The 17,520-nt window shown below is 38.1% G+C and overlaps 1 protein-coding gene across 2 annotated transcripts in view; it reads left to right on the top strand.

The window, feature by feature from the left end:
* LOC121374291 overlaps positions 1-5,622 on the top strand; it is a 39,377-nt gene extending 33,755 nt beyond the window's left edge. For both annotated transcript variants that reach the window (XM_041501334.1, XM_041501333.1), the window contains exons 7-9: positions 635-915; positions 1,407-1,592; positions 3,210-5,622. In XM_041501334.1, coding sequence (XP_041357268.1) covers positions 635-915; positions 1,407-1,592; positions 3,210-3,284 — 542 coding nt within the window. In that variant the 3' untranslated portion in view covers positions 3,285-5,622. The remainder of the gene's footprint in view (positions 1-634; positions 916-1,406; positions 1,593-3,209) is intronic.
* The last annotated feature ends 11,898 nt before the right edge of the window (positions 5,623-17,520 follow it).

Raw genomic sequence — 17,520 nt, 5'->3', positions numbered from 1 at the left:
AATGGCACCACTGGGACACACTGATTTATTAATCATCGGCTGTTGGATGCCAAACACTTGGTCCTTTTGACATATAGTCTTAGAGAGGAAACCCGCTACATTTTGTCCATTAGTAGCAGGGGATCTTTCATATATACATTCCCACAGAAATCATAGTATATACCTCGGCGTTTGAAATTTTTGGGTTGCCTACTGATAGAATAATTAATAATTGGACAATGACTGTATAATCCCCATCAGCGCTACAGTATAAAAACTTCCAATGCCCCTCAGCGTGTCTGTCCAATGTTCCTCAGCGTGTCTGTCCAATGTCCCTCAGCGTGTCTGTCCAATGCCCCTCAGTACAGCGTGTTTTCCTATGCTAGATGAAGGAGCCGGCGAGAGCCGACACCTGCGCCCCTGTCAGGCGTGCTACAACAGCTTGTTCTAAATGTGCACGTTAAACCATGTGACCTGACCTCAGCGTGTTGCGTAATCTTACGTAAGATCCTTGATAGCTTATATGAGTTACAGGAACACGCGCATGCGCATTTGGAATGTGATATAGGTCTATTTCTAATTTCTGCAAACTTTAAGTGGGTTTTCTTTGTAATGATGCAAACGTTATAGCCATCTGAACTATTTGTTTCACCAGCCATGCAGGACGCCTCTCAGAAACGTGACCTCAATGCTCTGGAATCGGCCATCAAGAAGGCCAAGGCTGTGAATAAGAACCGCGAACTTGACCTGCAGATCGCCATGACAAGCAAACTGAGAGATCACCTGGCTAGAATCGAGAAGCTCAGACATGCTGTCCTCAGCATGGAGCAGACGACCATCTCGGAACTGAAGAGTTACTCAAAGCCGCCAGAGGGCGTGGCCCAAGTGATGGCGGCCACACTGATCCTCTTGGGAAGTAAACCATCAGAAGTCAAGGTTAGTGCATAAAGTATATTGGGAGTCTGACAAGAAACAAGAAAAAAGTGTAAAATTTGTATAATACCAAGTGTATAACTATTTCATCGACAGAAAATACTATGAAAAAAAACCCACACACCAAAAACCACAAACAAGCAAAAACAAATTTTAAAAAAGAAGAAAAAACCACCTAAAACAACAACGAAAACAACAACAAACAAACAAAAAACACAAACTAATAAAACATTTTCCGTCATTGGGTCATTCATTGGGTGAAAATCTTTCAAGCTGTTATTTTTTTTACTGTAACATTTAATTTAAGTACACATATTTTAATTCCTGGCTATGATCTCGTAAAAAAAACAGTAAGAGCAGAAAACAGTGTTTACGTTTCAGTATTTATCAAACAACTGCTGGGTTTTTAAATCTATAATCAACTACTGCCTCAACTAAAAATGTCTTACTCTTTTATACCTGCATTGTTCTGTTCATTAGTACGGTTGTTTCAGAAATGGAAGAACGTGCTGATTCTGATGGGCAAGACTGGGAAGGAGTCGCTCATGAGGAAAGTTTCTCTGTTTAACGCGCAGAACGTGACCCTGTCGTCTGCCAAGGCTTCCAAGAAGTTTATTGGCACCATCACTAAGGACCAGATTCGCAGTGTCAGCGCTGGGGCAGCGACCTTTTATCTGTGGGTAGGTGACAAATATCTGATATATATATATATATATATATATATATATATATATATATATATATATATATATATATGACTGTTATATTTTAACACATTATTCTCCAAGACATTCACCAGTGGCGTTGTAGTAAAAAAAAAAGAGCATTATGTTTATATCTTGACACTGCTGGATTTATGTCCCTCTATACGTCTTAACTAAGAGTAAGAACACATATGTGTATGTCCAGGACAGCGTGCTTGAAACATAACTGACTATCAGCACAGAAGTAAATCAAAATAAAGGATGGTGACCTTAGTATGAATGACTAATACCACACCAAGCCAGAAGATCATGCTCATAGATCCAATATGGCCACCAACACGTGGTTTGTCTAATACGACACAGGTCACCAAGAAATCTTAGCAGTTGACGTTTGTTCAAAACTGCTTGGGGAATTAAAATTAAAAATTTATTAATCTCGTATGATCGTTTTGCGTTATACGTTTTGAACAGCCTGATTGAAATCGCCTAGTAGAGCTGATTTCAATCAAATTGTTTTATGCTCAAGATTTCTGTCTCAGTGGGTGTTTCAGATTAGATTACAAAGTCATTACTGTGTTTTTATGGGTCTGAGAATTGACTGGCTTATACACAATAAACTGGTAGAACACATACATATTTAATGGCCATTACTGACATTAATATATATCGAATACCACTATATTATCGTGTTTACAAGTGTCAACTTGACATGGTATTAAAAGCTTTTGTTACCATCATTTAAAAGTTCATCTGCACTTTGGAAAGGTGAAAGTAAAAAACAGGAACTTGTAATTAATGTAATAGTCTTCAAATCAGGGGCGGTTACAGGGTTTTGTAAGTGTGGGGGTGGGGGGTGGGGGGGGGGGCACACATAATTCTAAAGATAACAAGTTTGAGTTTGTCAAACGGAAATTAGCCGAACTTCCAAAGGGAGCGGGATCTGAAAGGGAGTCTAGGGTTTTCTGGGCATGATAAATTTAAAAAAGTGAAATAATAAAAAGGGCACTTAAAACGGGGGGGGGGGGGGGGGACACGAGACCACTGTTACCTCTCTCTGGATCAGTCGATGCAAATATTTGAGTTTTCATGTTGGTACATGGCGCGGGTTGTGAGTTGGCAAGAGGATGTTGACATTCCTAGCAAATATGCCCTTTTACGTTTGTTTGTACCATTCTGTCTAATTGGAGGAGACCCTTTAATATTACTACGCCCCCAGTCGTTGTTTTGCTACCCTCTACTTAGTTTAGGCCTCAGTGGTGTAGTAGTTGAAACACCGGACTTAAGGCTGGTAATTTCTGCGTTCACGTCCCGGTACCAGCTCCCACCCAGAACGAATTTAACGACTCGGTGGGTAGGTATAAAACCACTACACCGACTTTTTCACTAATACCTTAACCACCAACCCACTGTCCTGCACATACAACCCAGATAGCTGAGGTGTGTGCCTAGGACAGCGTGCTTGGACCTTTTTTGGGTATAAGTACGAACATAAGTCAAAACAAACCAATAGTTTAAGCTAGGTACATCCCTGATTTCCCCCAAATGAAGTGAAGCCTGTTGATCTGACATCTATTATTTTTACTTCGTTCGCAGGCCACCAGTATGATAGAGGAAGTGGAATCATTCGGAGGAGCGGAAGCATCCGATACCAGACGTCTAAAGCGATAGTGGCGAGAACCGGATGCATCCGATTCAAGACTTTTGAAGTGATTGTGGCAAGAACCACGCAATTGTCAGACTGGCCGGACTTTAACAGAGATACATGTTCAGGAGGGCGAGCGATCGCTAGCTAGACTGGGGTTTTTTCTTTCTCGCCTAACGTTAGATGATATAGATGACGATTGTCACCAGTTAAATAGTTCGCGAGCGCTCGGCCTCCTGAACAAATCCCTGATTCCTTTGCCTTGACTACAAATGGTCTAAGCTAGTGTGATATTACTAAATGTAAATGGTCAGATGAACACACATTACTTCTGGTGATATGTGATGTATAATATTTCTAGATTTAAGCATTCCCTCATATGTACATGATTTAATGTCTTTTAAGCGATATTTGTAGTCTAGATAGCGTCATTATTGTTGGCTGCTTATTTTTATTTGTATTAGGCCTAATGATTATGTGTGTCGTTACAAAGGTTCAGAAATTAACCAACTCTGACACAATCCTCACTACCACGCCACAAAAACAACAAAAATCAAACACACAGAACAAACAAACAAGCACAAACCATCACTGTAAAATGTATATTTGTTAAAAACGTGGGTTTTTTCATATTAGAATCTGGTAGTACGTGAATGAATGAAACATGTGAATGAATGAAGCACGTGAATGAACGTCGTACTGAGGTCATATTCGTAACGGGTTAATGACGTAGGACATCTCTGTTTCATCTCCTTTTTCATATTACCTCTCAGACGATTGTCTCATGTTATAACCTCGCCGTACCGGTGTCTAATGGGGTGGGTTGAGGTGGGAGGGTTAATGAGGACAACTGATCAATAAATCAATCCCAAAGTGCACTACGAAATACCATTTAGAAGACTATAATACTGTGTCACAGTACGGACGTGTCAAGGTCATAGTTTTACTCAAATACCAAGTCACAAATATGAATAATTCGACTTCTCTTTTCATCCCGGGCTCCCGCGAGACTCTCCCCGCGACATACGTACCTGACTGATAATTACTCATTAATACAGTCTTAATTTCTCAATTATAAAAACAAATCTAGCCTATTTTACTGTATGTAAATGACTTGAATCTTTATGACGAATGAACACTTGATAGAAGTAAGCAGAATTTTCCACTAGTTCACCGGACAAACACATCTAACAATCGACTTGTCCGACGATATTTTCACTTGTCCAAATATATAGTTTGTTGTATCAAAGTACAAGGACGATGTTTTTCATTGCTCAAAATGAAACTTCATTGAACATTTTCACTTGTCCACTGGACAACCACCAAGGTACATTTTGTTTGTCCGAGCAGATTTTCACTTGTCAGGACAAACGGACAAGTGCTTATTTCGAACACTGTATACCAAATATTGTCTTATGTGCACATGTTATTGGGCGTATGTCTCTGTATAGAAAGGGAGAGTATGCCCCTCAATTTTATTTTATTTTATTTATAATAAAACGTTTCTGTTTCTTGGTTTTGTCTCATAATGCTGTAATTTGAAAACGATAATGTACAGACAATCAAATGTGTATATAATTATATTTTTACATATTTAGTTGTTTTTGTCTTTAAATAACTAGATAAATGTCTACAAAAGATAACCGATTTATAATTCTACTTGTTTATTACAGTGTATTTTTGTAAAAAAAAAAACCCAACAAAAAACCCCCACCCATGTAACTTAAAACATTTTAAGATCTAACACTTTTTGCTATTTAGAATTTAATAATAATATGCATGTATTATTAACATTTTATTTTGTAGAAGCACTGTATCATCGAACATGGTTAGGCTACTGTTTTATTGAAATACTATACACGTTTTACCAAACCAACCTTTACTTGCCTGACATTATATGATAACTAATATTATTCATAATAAAGTTTTCAACTCAACACGATATTGATATATGAATACAAAATAAATAAAATACTATCACACTTGTCTACAAAGGCAACGTAAGAGATCTTCGAAACGATGCCTTTATGAAATTATAACGTTTGGCAGATGACTTTTATATACAGGTTATAATTAATATCAATGCACACTGAAATGGCACACGTGTCTTTTATAAACATATTGTGTTTACACAAGTTGTCGTTTTGTAGCAGGTTTCAGTATACTAAGTTACACAAAACTATTAACTATAATCATAAAATGAATTTTACAACGAACAAGTAAAAGGTTTAGTTCTGTCATAAACTACTATCTATACCGTCCACGTAGATCACATGCTCTTAGTCTGAATGTTGCATACTATATATGGTTGTTTTTGTATATTATTGTTTCGATAATATCGTAATAAATGCAATTGCATTACTGGATTTGTCGTTTTTAATGGTTGTGACGGAACATGCTCTTAATTTTGTTTTCGCCTGTGGTGGTATTAATTGTTTTAGAGGGCCGTGTGCAGTTCCAATATGCACTTAAGCCCAGGTGGGCACTTTGTTACGTAATACCTCCGCGCGACCGTGGTCGAGCTGTGCCTAATACACACCCAGCCCAGGTGCGGAGGCCATGTGGCCAGTAGTTACGTAATACCTCCGCGAGTGCGGCTTTTTATGACCGTGATTTGGCGACTATGCGTCAGCATGTCTGGCCATCTAAGGAAAATTCTCGTCTCGATCACTGTGGAAATATCACTTGTAGGTATTCGGTGCCGCGATGTACCCCCAGGCGATATTCGGCTTTTATGATAAATAGCTAGGGTTTTAGAGATATCGGGGAGAAACAAAAGGAAGGCTCCCAGGGATCGTTGTCCGTCCGGACTGGTAAATATTTTATTTCTGCTCTGTGTATAACCTTGATGTGATTGATGTGACTTTAAATATTTTAATACTGTATTATACCAATATTATTTAGACGGTGCTGCCGGTAATCTGACGCAGTAAACTGTAGGCTCACTGTTCTAATATATATATAAGGCTTAACCAGTCATCCTAGAGGACCTAGGTGAACTGTAGGTTATTGTCTTTATTGTGATAGGTACCAGTATTAATTCTGTGTTACAAGGTTACTGAATGAGTAGTTAAGGGTTAATTAAAAATTAACCAGTTAGGAATAGAGTTGTAATTCCTTTATTAATTAAGTTCTCCTGGAAGCGTTTCTCAATTATCACACGTGTGGGTGTTATGTCGCGGTGAAGTGATTAGCATATTGTGTAAACTAGACACCTAGAGATTAACTAATTAAGTGATCAGTTCTGGGTTGTTATTATTTGTTGTTGTAAATTAACTACTGCGGCAGTACATTTGTCAGCGTAGGTTAATACAGATTCCAAAGTGTATTGTGTTTTTGTTGTGTTTTCTAGTGAACTAAACATGCTATAATAATATATACTTTATATAAGATCTTATCTCTGATCATACCTAGACGAGCCACGCGGGTATAACTGCCTGTTACAGAGAGATCTAATAGATATACAGTTAGGAGAGATATTTGGACAATCGTGTTTCATTCAGTTACGGGTATTATAGGATCCCCGTGACAATGGTATACAACCAGCCTCGGTGGCGCAGTGGTTAAGCAATCGGATTACAGGCTGGTAGGTATAGGGTTACTAGGAACAGTAGTCCTATCGGACCTCCATAGCTTAGGAACCATAGTCCTACCCGGACTTTCATACCTGATTTATTTTTAAAGTTGTTTTTATCCTAGGACTTGTATTCCTACCGGACTTAAATTCCTTCTACAGCAGTGACAGAAATACAAGTCCGGCAAATTAGATGTCCGTTTGTTATACTCTGCAATTTGCACGAGCTGCCAGAAAGACACGAGAAAAAAGTGAGGTTTTGGCAGCCTTCCTTCGTAGTGTGATGGATAAGTGTACGAGTCTCTTGAGATTATTGTAGGTTCAAATCTCTATGTCAAAATATTAATTTTAAGTTTGAGTATAAACTTAATAATTTTTGTACGTCCATAGACTTGTGGATCAGATACGTGAGTGAATTTTTGTAATCGTCTTACATTTTTGTTAGCATATTGAAGTAGGACGAATATCTTGCATTTTTCAAAAGTATATAATGCAACTACAGATATAAAGTAGGCTATGTGTTTATGAGTTCAACACGTAGAAATATATAGCTAAAAATCAATATGTAGCCCAAAATTGTTTTAAATATATATATATATATATATGAAAACTGGTAACTCCAAAAAACTTAACATTTGGCGAACAGCAAAAGACAATTTCTGTATATACCAACATAATTTTTAATAATATGTTTTATAAGTTTATATTTTGATGGTAAATCACGATCTGATTATTTGTGATTTTCTTAATCTTTGTCCGATCGGACTTCCATTCCTCGGAATCCTAGTCTGTGTGACTTGTATTCCTAGGAATTTAAGTCTGTGGGACGTGGATTCCGAGGAATGTAAGTCCTAGGACTTGCATTCCTAGGTATATTAGACCTAGGACCTGCATTCCTAGGAGACTAAGTCCGGCCAGACAACTATTCCTACGGACTTGCATTACGTTTACACCGGCTCCAGCCCAGAGCAAGGTATTAAGGGCTCAATGGGTAGGTGTAAGGCCACTACACCCTCTTCTCTCTCACAAACCAGCTAACGACTAACCCCCTATCCTGGACAGACAGCCCAGATTGCTGAGGTGTGTGCCCAGGACAGCGTGCTTGAGCCTTAATTGGATATAAGCACGAAAATAAGTTGAAATCAAATGGTATACAGCTTAAAAAGGAAACTGATAATCTAAACTATAAACTGAATTCAAGATGTAACTTTAGTTGTTAAAAGGATTTATTATTTGGAAATATTTTCCAATGGTTGCAAACTCAGGTTAATCCATTTAAAGAAAACTAATGTCTTCGTCTAATAATGATAAAATAAAAAGGATATGCCATTGATTTGTCATAGTTTTGTTACCGAAGGGACATAATTCTGCTGAACCTGGATGGAACTTTTATGAATTACTTCCCATGATCGGGATTGCAGAGGCGAAAATGGTGATAATGATTTGCTGTTTTAATAGTTCTTTACTTACTGAGCCCTACGTATTCTACACATAATTGTGCGAGGTGTGCAAACAACCATCTGTAAAACGTTGTTTGTTTGGCGTATTCTGTACACCACCAAAATTGGCTCACACCAAAAACATTAAAATTGTGTTTGGAGAGAGAGGGGGGAGGGAGGGGGGGGGGTACAGGCGACGGAAGCGGGGAGAGGGCACTACTCACCCCAACTCTGAAGCTGGAGGGGCCAGCCCAACACCCAAGTTGAAAGGCGATCTCAATATGAATTTAAATAAATATTGTTTGTTTTACATCGATAGTTCATAAGAATATAGTTAATAATTCTCCATGTTTGTGGAAACTGTTTTATAATGACTAGTTGTTTTATAACAATTATGAGTGTGTGTTTGGCCGCTCTAGTTGTCATCATCTACCGTTTATGGCAGAGAGAGAGAGAGAGAGAGAGAGAGAGAGAGAGAGAGAGAGAGAGAGAGAGAGAGAGAGAGGGGTGGGGCACAGACAGATGCAGTATCAAATTTGCAAATTTGGACGTTTGACATTAAGATTACAATTATGAATTATGATGATGATGATGATGACGACAATGACGTATTTTTCAATGCTTATAAAATTTACTTCCAGTTAGTCCTACTCTGTAGTCAGTGATTAAAATATTATCTTGCTGTCACTCCGACTTCGTCTCGATCGGTTAGAAGATATAAGTTTTGTGTCTATGTGATATTCGTAGCGACACTTGCTCCAAATGCGTTACTTACACTTAACCAAGTTCAGCCAGCCGTTTTTCGCTATCGCTTGCAAGACTAGTTTTTACGCTATACATTAAACCGAATTACCATTTATAGTAGGGAACCAGTCAAAATTGTTTGTAAACGTTTTGCGGAAACCGCTGGCTGAACGTAGACGAGGCTGCTTTCAACGACAGCGAGCGACGCTATCGTTCGCAGACACTTTGATTAGTTCCAGTGTAGTCATTCAGTTTAATATGAAGCACATGAACCAGTCTAGTGAACGTTGTTTGTTTGTTTGTTTATTTGGGTTTTTGGGATCACTGTCTGTCGTTTAGCGCAGTTTGGCAATGTTTTGATTGATGAAATAGAAGGTCATGAGGTCATGCAATGACGTTAGCATTGGTTAGATCTACTGGCGATTAAACTTATTTATTACCAAAAAAAACCAGGTAATGTATCACACATGTATACACTTTACACAGCTAACAGCACGTGTTTATTGTCGTGGAATACTGGTTCTCGCATTCCCTGGAAAGTACGAAAAATAAACTTAGAATTGAGAAGTGTCCTTTTTATTTAGCTGAAGAAGCAGGGCTCGAAACTTAAAATGTGTTTCCTACGTCAATTGTGAGCCTGCCAACAGCAATTATAGATCAACTTATAAATAGCATTTTCCCAACTGCAAAAACCTTTTAAAATTGCTGAGGTAACAAATTCTTTGATTCGAGTTCTGTTTTAGCCATCGGAAACCCCCCCCCCCCCCCCACAAAACCACCACCCCAAAAAAACAAAAAAAAAACGAAATAAAACAACAATAACAACAACAACCCCCCCCCCCCCCCCCCCACCCACACACACACACACACAAGTAACTGCCACTGTAAAACCCTTGGCTTACGGCAATTCACATTACAGATATGGCAATTGCCGTCGGTGCCACCGTTAAGTTCAATCCCGGAGAATGATCCTACATTATTGTATCCCGACTTTGCTTTGACTGGTCAGTTATTTTAGGCTAATGCGCGTTGTGGGATGTTTTAGAATTTTATTTCGAGTAACTCAAAATAAACTTGTTATGTTAACTACAAAACATCGATATTCACTGTTAAACATTGCTTGTGAATTGACTAAATTATCAACAGCACCGGGAACGAGAGCAGTTCATTGAACTGTTTGTGTATTGACGTAGTACCACAATAACACGAATACCCGGCTATACTATCCGCAGATCCTATAACAGTATTTGTATTGATAAGTATTCTCTAAGAGGTGTTTTAATAATACTCCCAGCTGTTTTGTACCTGTTCATAAATAATAACACCGTTATACAGGGATTAGGCGAGACTCGAAAATATAGCAGGTTTGCTAAGCTTATGACAATGGCTTGTCTTGATCACCGTGTCCAGTTGTGAAGTCGACTGTATGAGCGGGTTGGGTCATTAATCCTAGATGATCGAGGCGAATATGAAATATTTTACACAGTGAATAACGCGCTAAGGTTACACTTTGTTGTCGGTTGAACGATATAGTGGTAATAATATTTTTTCATTATGATATAAGAATATTGAGTGAATGGTTCGGCTTTTTAAACTTTCCTATAATGTCCAGTGTAAACATTACAACAGGTCAGTTAGATTTCAAGCATAGATCCTGGCATGGCCCCGTGCTTATAAACCTTAAAGTCTAGACTTTAATAAAGTCCAGACTTTAACGTCATGGCAACGCCATTCAACTAGCATAACGTTAAAGTCTGGACTTTATTAAAAGTCTAGACTTTAAGTTTTATAAGCACGGGCCATGGCTATAATAGAGTCAGAGACACTAATGTCATGACAACGCCACACAAATTGTATGCATTTGACGTCATTAGAAATTAAGTCTGGCTCCGTGCTCATAAACCTTAAAGTCTAGACTTTAATAAAGTCCAGACTTTAACGTCATATCAAACCCATTCAAATAGCATTACGTTAAAGTCTGGACTTTATTAAAGTCTAGATTTTAAGGTTTATAAGCAAGGGCCCAGGACTCTAAAAAGTTTTATAAGCACGGGCCCTGGCAGGAGTTTGTGGGGGGCTGGGCGTGGAAAGAGGTGGTTAAACAGGCGTTTATTTATATATTTAACCTTAGCAAAAAAGGGGATCCGCGACAGGATTGACTAAATTCAGTTTCTTTCTTTTTCTTTTAATTTATATAAGTCTGTCTGTGTGCCTGCCTGCCTGCCTGCCTGACTGTATGTCTGTCTGTCTGTCTTAATTAACTCATTGCAAGCATTCAAGCGCACTGATTCTAAACATCCCACAAGCGGACAAACCCTTGGACGTTGCATAATTGCTGAATAGATCCATCTGTCGTGTTCTAACCAGGCAAATCCAAGTATTGTAAGTGCCGAGTTTTTAAGCTGGAATAGTTTTTTGTTGTTGTTCGTGTATATTTTGCAAGTACTAGTGGTTATACAATTCTGAATATTATTGTATAGATGATGAGCATGGGAATTACCAATCACGTGAGATTTCCAGAAACGGCCCTCGTTATAATACTAACACGTGACTACGAATACGTCACATTCATCCATGACCCACATAACACATCAAATCATAACTTTCCAAATAAAGTAACAAGATAAAATAGTATTAAATTTAATAACCAAACAAATGGTAAATGGAAACATTAAAACTAAAATAAGAAGATTCGAGACAACTTTCTTTCACGCCATTACCAAAATATGACAAAACACAAACATGATGTCATACTTTTTATCAGTCATGACCATTACAATCGCTACACACGTCATAATTCAGAATACATTGGGGTTCTTTTTCAAGTATTATTTCTACGAACTGGCATTGCCGTCACTGGTTATGACCCAATATTGTATCATAATCAGTTGTCATATTGACTAATTTTGTTGTTGTTGTGTGCGTGTGCGTGTGCGTGTGTTTGTATGTATGTAAATACTTATCGATTCCGAAACTATTGCGTGTAATAAATGCATAAACTGCTTACAAATATAGAACAATGCATATGACCAATTCATATTACAGGTATGGCAATTGCCGTCGGCGCCTATAGGACAATACATACGTTTAACACCGCCTTGCGGGAACACTACACTCCCAGTGCAAAACAATGGCATTTTGTTATCCCTTCAATTATACGTTTCTTGGTTACGTTATTAAACAAACATGTATAAAACACATGGCATTAATCCATAGCTTGTTCTCTGATACACTTTAAATATAGAGCTATTTAACATTTAATTCAAATAAAATAACTTAATAACTGTACAACATATATATTCATATGATCAAGTAACTATGGATCACTACTAATTATATACACGAATTACATATTTTAAAATACCTTGTTCTTGCAATAGAGTTTTAAAAGGTTGGTTTTAGCACTGTAAAACTATATGCTTCCTTATTTCATAGAATGCTATTGCAAACACGAACCCCGATGTATACATGTATGTTTTGGGTTACCGTTTCACTTTCTTATCACACCTTTAAGACACATTTCCAAACATGATGTCCAACAGAACAGCTATATTCAAAATTTGCTAAGAAACATAGGCTAAGTTTAATTATTAACAATCTACGTATATCGAATACTTCAAGTAACGGTATTTAAATTAAATATTTCGCTATTCACCTTTACCTCCGCGAACGTGTGTATATGAAAAACACTAAACAATCATCATCAGTAATAAAACAGAATCTGAGATGTCATTTCTTAGCAGAATATTTTCTTGAGGTGACCCCTTTAGAAGAACCAATATCTAGCATTCACAGGCCATGGTATATATTCACCCATCTTTAAAAAAGTACGAAAGAATATTTTCAGTAGAACCAATGTTCAACATTCACAGGCCATGATATATGTTCGCCGATCTATAAGAAAGTACGTAACAATATTTTCAGTAGAACCAATGTTCAGCATTCACAGACCATGGTATATATTCACACATCTTTAAAAAAGTATGTAACAATATTTTCAGTAGAACCAATGTCCAGCATTCACAGGCCATGGTATATGTTATCCCATCTGTAGGAAAGTACGCATCAATCCATTCAGTAGAACAAGTGTCCAGCATTCACAGACTATCGTATATGTTAGCTTATTAGTAGTAAAGTACGTATCTACCCCTTCAATAAAACCAATGTTTAGAGCATTCACAGGTCATTGAAACTGTTGGCCCATCAGTATTAAAGTACGTACGTATACGCCCGAGAGTGGTGAAAGATGTGATCTTTCAGCTTTTTATCGGATTTCAGGTTGTTGCTTTCTTTGGCATAAAATACTTTTCACAAAATAGATTAGATTTGATCTGTAATACCGAAAAATTACCTTTATTTTGGCATAATATAAATGTTTAAGTTTTTAAAGATCATCAGGGCCGTAGCTGGGGGGGGGGGGGGGAGCAAGGTGCCTATAGGACAATACATCAGTCCTACACCGCCTTGTGGGAACACTGCACTCCCAATGTAAAACAATAGCATTTTGTTATCCCTTCAGTACTACGTTTGTTGGTGTCTATAACACATGACATTAATCTATAGGTTGTTCTCTGATACACTTTAAAATCCAAAATATTATAGAAACGATATACTAACGGTGTTGTTATGCAAACAACCTTTTCCATAATAACACAATATTTTCAAACCCTTTCCGTGATAAAATAGATTATGTTTAAGGATTAGCGACGAAATAGGTTAGTTTACTATTTTATGGTAGTACAGTTTTGTAAGCAGTTGTAGCATCCTGCTTCTCCACGTTTTCATTGGCTTTCTACTTAGTCTTTGCACATATGTTATGAAATAGCACACACATAAACATTTAATTTCCGTGTTTCACGTTTGCTTTCAGTTTTAACACGGAATACGAAACACGTGTCTTAAAACGCATATCATCTGAATCAAAGAATATATCCTTGAGATGAAACAGCAACCACTGCTGGTCTGTTGCTTTATCTTCATTTCTGAAAACATACAAAGGTCATATGCATTTTATTAACTTTGCTTCGACATTGCTGAGTTTTATTTTACGATGAAAACGGATCTACCTCCTTATCCATTTCGTTTTCATAGCGCTTAGAGAACCTGAGATAGCGACACGCCCTCAGCTGGTCCCAGTCGTTCTGCTGCTTGGCCGACCACCTCGGCTCCGGCTCCTCCTCCTGAAGCTCCGCGTGCTGGATGCCGTGTGCCAGGTCCCGGAGCAGACGATCGGTCGATATGTTGATAGATCCTCGTCTCTGCGCGGACCGGGTCGCTCTGGGTTCGGCGGGAGAGAGCATACTCTGCGATGGTTTTTCTTCCTGCAGCAGCGACGACGACGACGACGTGTCTTCGGGGATGGAGACGTGGATCACGCTCGGGACCGATCGGGCTCGGTTGCGCATGGGCGGGAGATGGAGCGCGCGCCGCGCCTCGGAACGGTTGTCGTCTGTTTGATCTACACCTTCGTCTGAAGATCTGAGAACCAGTTCCGGTGTCGGCGTGTCCGCTCTGGTCAAGCCAGTGAGTGAACCGATGTTAGAATTCCCACCGCGTGTCATAGATGGTCGTCTTATCTTATTCCCTGACGTTGATGGGCGGACAGGTTCGGATATGTCACTGACAACGATCCTTGGAACATGTGGAACCGCTGGACCACACGTCTTTGGACGCGGTCCTTTATTGGGCAATAGAACATGACCTCTGGATGATGAGTTCTTGTTTGCCTTGCGAACAACTCTGGTCGGTTCCGCGAATCTAACAGATAGGTTTCTGTCTTCTTTTCTAGGAGAAGGGGATACATTCCGTTTAGCACTGACGGATCGGTTGTTGCTGCCTTGTCTTGCCGCCATCTTGCATAACGTTCCGCAGAGTGTGCCTGTACAACAGTTCGACCCACAGCAAACCCGTGTGGCTCGTGTTTCATTAATACTTTAAGACACATGTATCATTCTACTTATATCGATTGTTGTATGGATTATTGGGGATTAGAACCTACGCTAAGCTCTGACCGAGACAAGTGCGCAAGTTTATTTATTGGCAATAGGTGAAATCGAGATCAATCCTAATGTTCTGTGTTACTGGGACATTCAAAACTGTGAACAATCGACCCTACTGAACTAAAGCTGTGACGAACGGAAACATGGGTCAAAAGTACAACAAAAAAACAAGTGTTGAAATAATACCGGATGGATGGATAGCGGCGTATATATGATGTTAACATGTAATAACAAAAACATTTCAAAAATATAAAAAGGTTTTTAAAATGTATGCAGTCTTCTAAAATTTAGAAAATATATTATAAGGATTGTTTATCTATAAGCAATACACAAACATTATGCTAGCAATAATACACCTTCGTTTGGTTGGTCAAGTAAATGTTACCATAAATAAATCGTATGACTTGTGTCAATGCGGTTTCTTTGCACAGAACTGCAGGCCTACACTATCAGTTTAGCAAAGCAGTCAACTTTTTATAGTGATATTCTCTGTTTTTAAACTATCAGTTTAGAAAACAAGTCTGCTTCATTCACAATGACATTCACGGTCTTTAAACTATCAGTTTAGAAAACAAGTCTGCTTCATTCACAATGACATTCACTGTCTTTAAACTATCAGTTTAGTAAACCAGTCTACTACATTCATAGAGATATTCCTTGCACCTTCACCATCAGTTTAGTAAACCAGTTTACTACATTCATAGATATTCCCTTCCCCTTCACCATCAGTTTAGCAAACCAGTCTACTACATTCATAGAGATATTCCCTGCCCCTTCACCATCAGTTTAGTAAACCAGTCTACTACATGCATAGAGATATTCCCTGCCCCTTCACCATCAGTTTAGTAAACCAGTCTACTACATTCATAGAGATATTCCCTTCCCCTTCACCATCAGTTTAGCAAACCAGTCTACTTCATTAATAGTGATATTTCCAGTTCAAGTACTTGGATTTACTGTTGATATTATTGTTTTATTCACTAACCAGTCATTATACGACATATTCGATTCAACAATCGATTTCGATTTTTTAATAAACACATTAATAAATCAACAGAAAGCAGATGGTCTTTTATACACAATGGGCGTCTTTGGTGGGGTAAAAGGTTAAGTAGATCTAGAGGTATTGGGATTTTAAATCAATAAGTAACTGTAACATGTCAGTGGTCATGACCAAGTAATCACCTGAAATCTATATTACACAACAGCACAAAGGGTGCGCACCTTTTGTTTCGCCTTCATCCATATGGCGACTGAAATAACTCTACTAAAACAATGTAACAGTATTTGTTTCAAGTGTTAGGCTCTTGTTATCCTTATAACAATAAGTTTTCTTTTGTAAACAATTTTTTTAATTTAGAAAAGTAGACGTTTTGTGCAACGTTTTGGAAAATATTTATAATTTGATATCTATGACCCCAAATTTACTTTTTCATTTGTATTTTGATAAGAACAAAACATGTCAGTTATAAGTAGTATATTTTATACGTGGCGGGGACAACAATGGAATACAATGGAAAACGCCACCGTGCACCGCCGGAACAATGGCCGACGCCACCAGTACAATGGGTGCATACCTGTTATCTTTCAAGGTCATGCATGTCATACCTGTTATCTTTTAAGGTCATGCGTGTCATACTTTTATCTTTGAAGGACATACCAGTTCAAATCGGTGCGTATCTGTTATCTTTCAAGTGTGTTGTAACGAGTGCGATTGGCTCACTTGAAAAGTACATTTGAAAAGTACATTACTGAAAGTGGGTTTTTGAAAGGATGTATTTATAAATGTGATGCAATATCTATTTGTGTATGAAAACTGTTTGATACCGGTTCCATTCGTCCAAATGTACCCAATCAGACTCATCCCTTTACGAAAGCGTTTGAATTTCTGTTATAAGATAAAGAAAAAGTATAATTATTTCTAGTGATTACGTTCGAAGATGAGCACTAGTGATAACAGACGAGCTGTCTATTTTAGTTGGAAATACGTGTTGCGATCGGAATGCAATCTTGATGAAACTGTAGTGAACATTTCGAATCGCTGGTTTAAGAAACGTATTGAATGTGTGATGGATGCCAAAAGTTCTTTCTGCGATTTGTCTAGCAGTTCCAAGTTAATAATTATCAGGAAAATACGTCCAACTCGTTTGTTCGTGGATGAAGTGGATATTGTTACTAACAGAAAATCTTTGGAAAATTTATTAACCCTGTGTTATTCGTTTGAAGTATGCAAACTGGTTCAACGACTGTGTAAAGAAATGTGTATGGGATGCATGTTCGACGAGGAGAGAACTCACACATGTAAAACACTGTCACACGAGGATATGCTCGAACGCTACTACACGACTGCGTGGGTTGAACTGAACGAAGATGACGTCATTGGTAGATGGAAACGTCTCGTTTGTACAGATCCCGTTTTATTAAAACTCCTGGATTTGTTTGTGTCAGTATCAATGCAAAGACTATTTGAATATTAATTTTAAAACTGTAGAGTGGATGAACATTT

The sequence above is a fragment of the Gigantopelta aegis genome, chromosome 6, assembly GCF_016097555.1.
Source record: "Gigantopelta aegis isolate Gae_Host chromosome 6, Gae_host_genome, whole genome shotgun sequence".
Taxonomy (NCBI): domain Eukaryota; kingdom Metazoa; phylum Mollusca; class Gastropoda; order Neomphalida; family Peltospiridae; genus Gigantopelta; species Gigantopelta aegis.
This window is presented reverse-complemented; position numbering and strand designations above follow the sequence as displayed.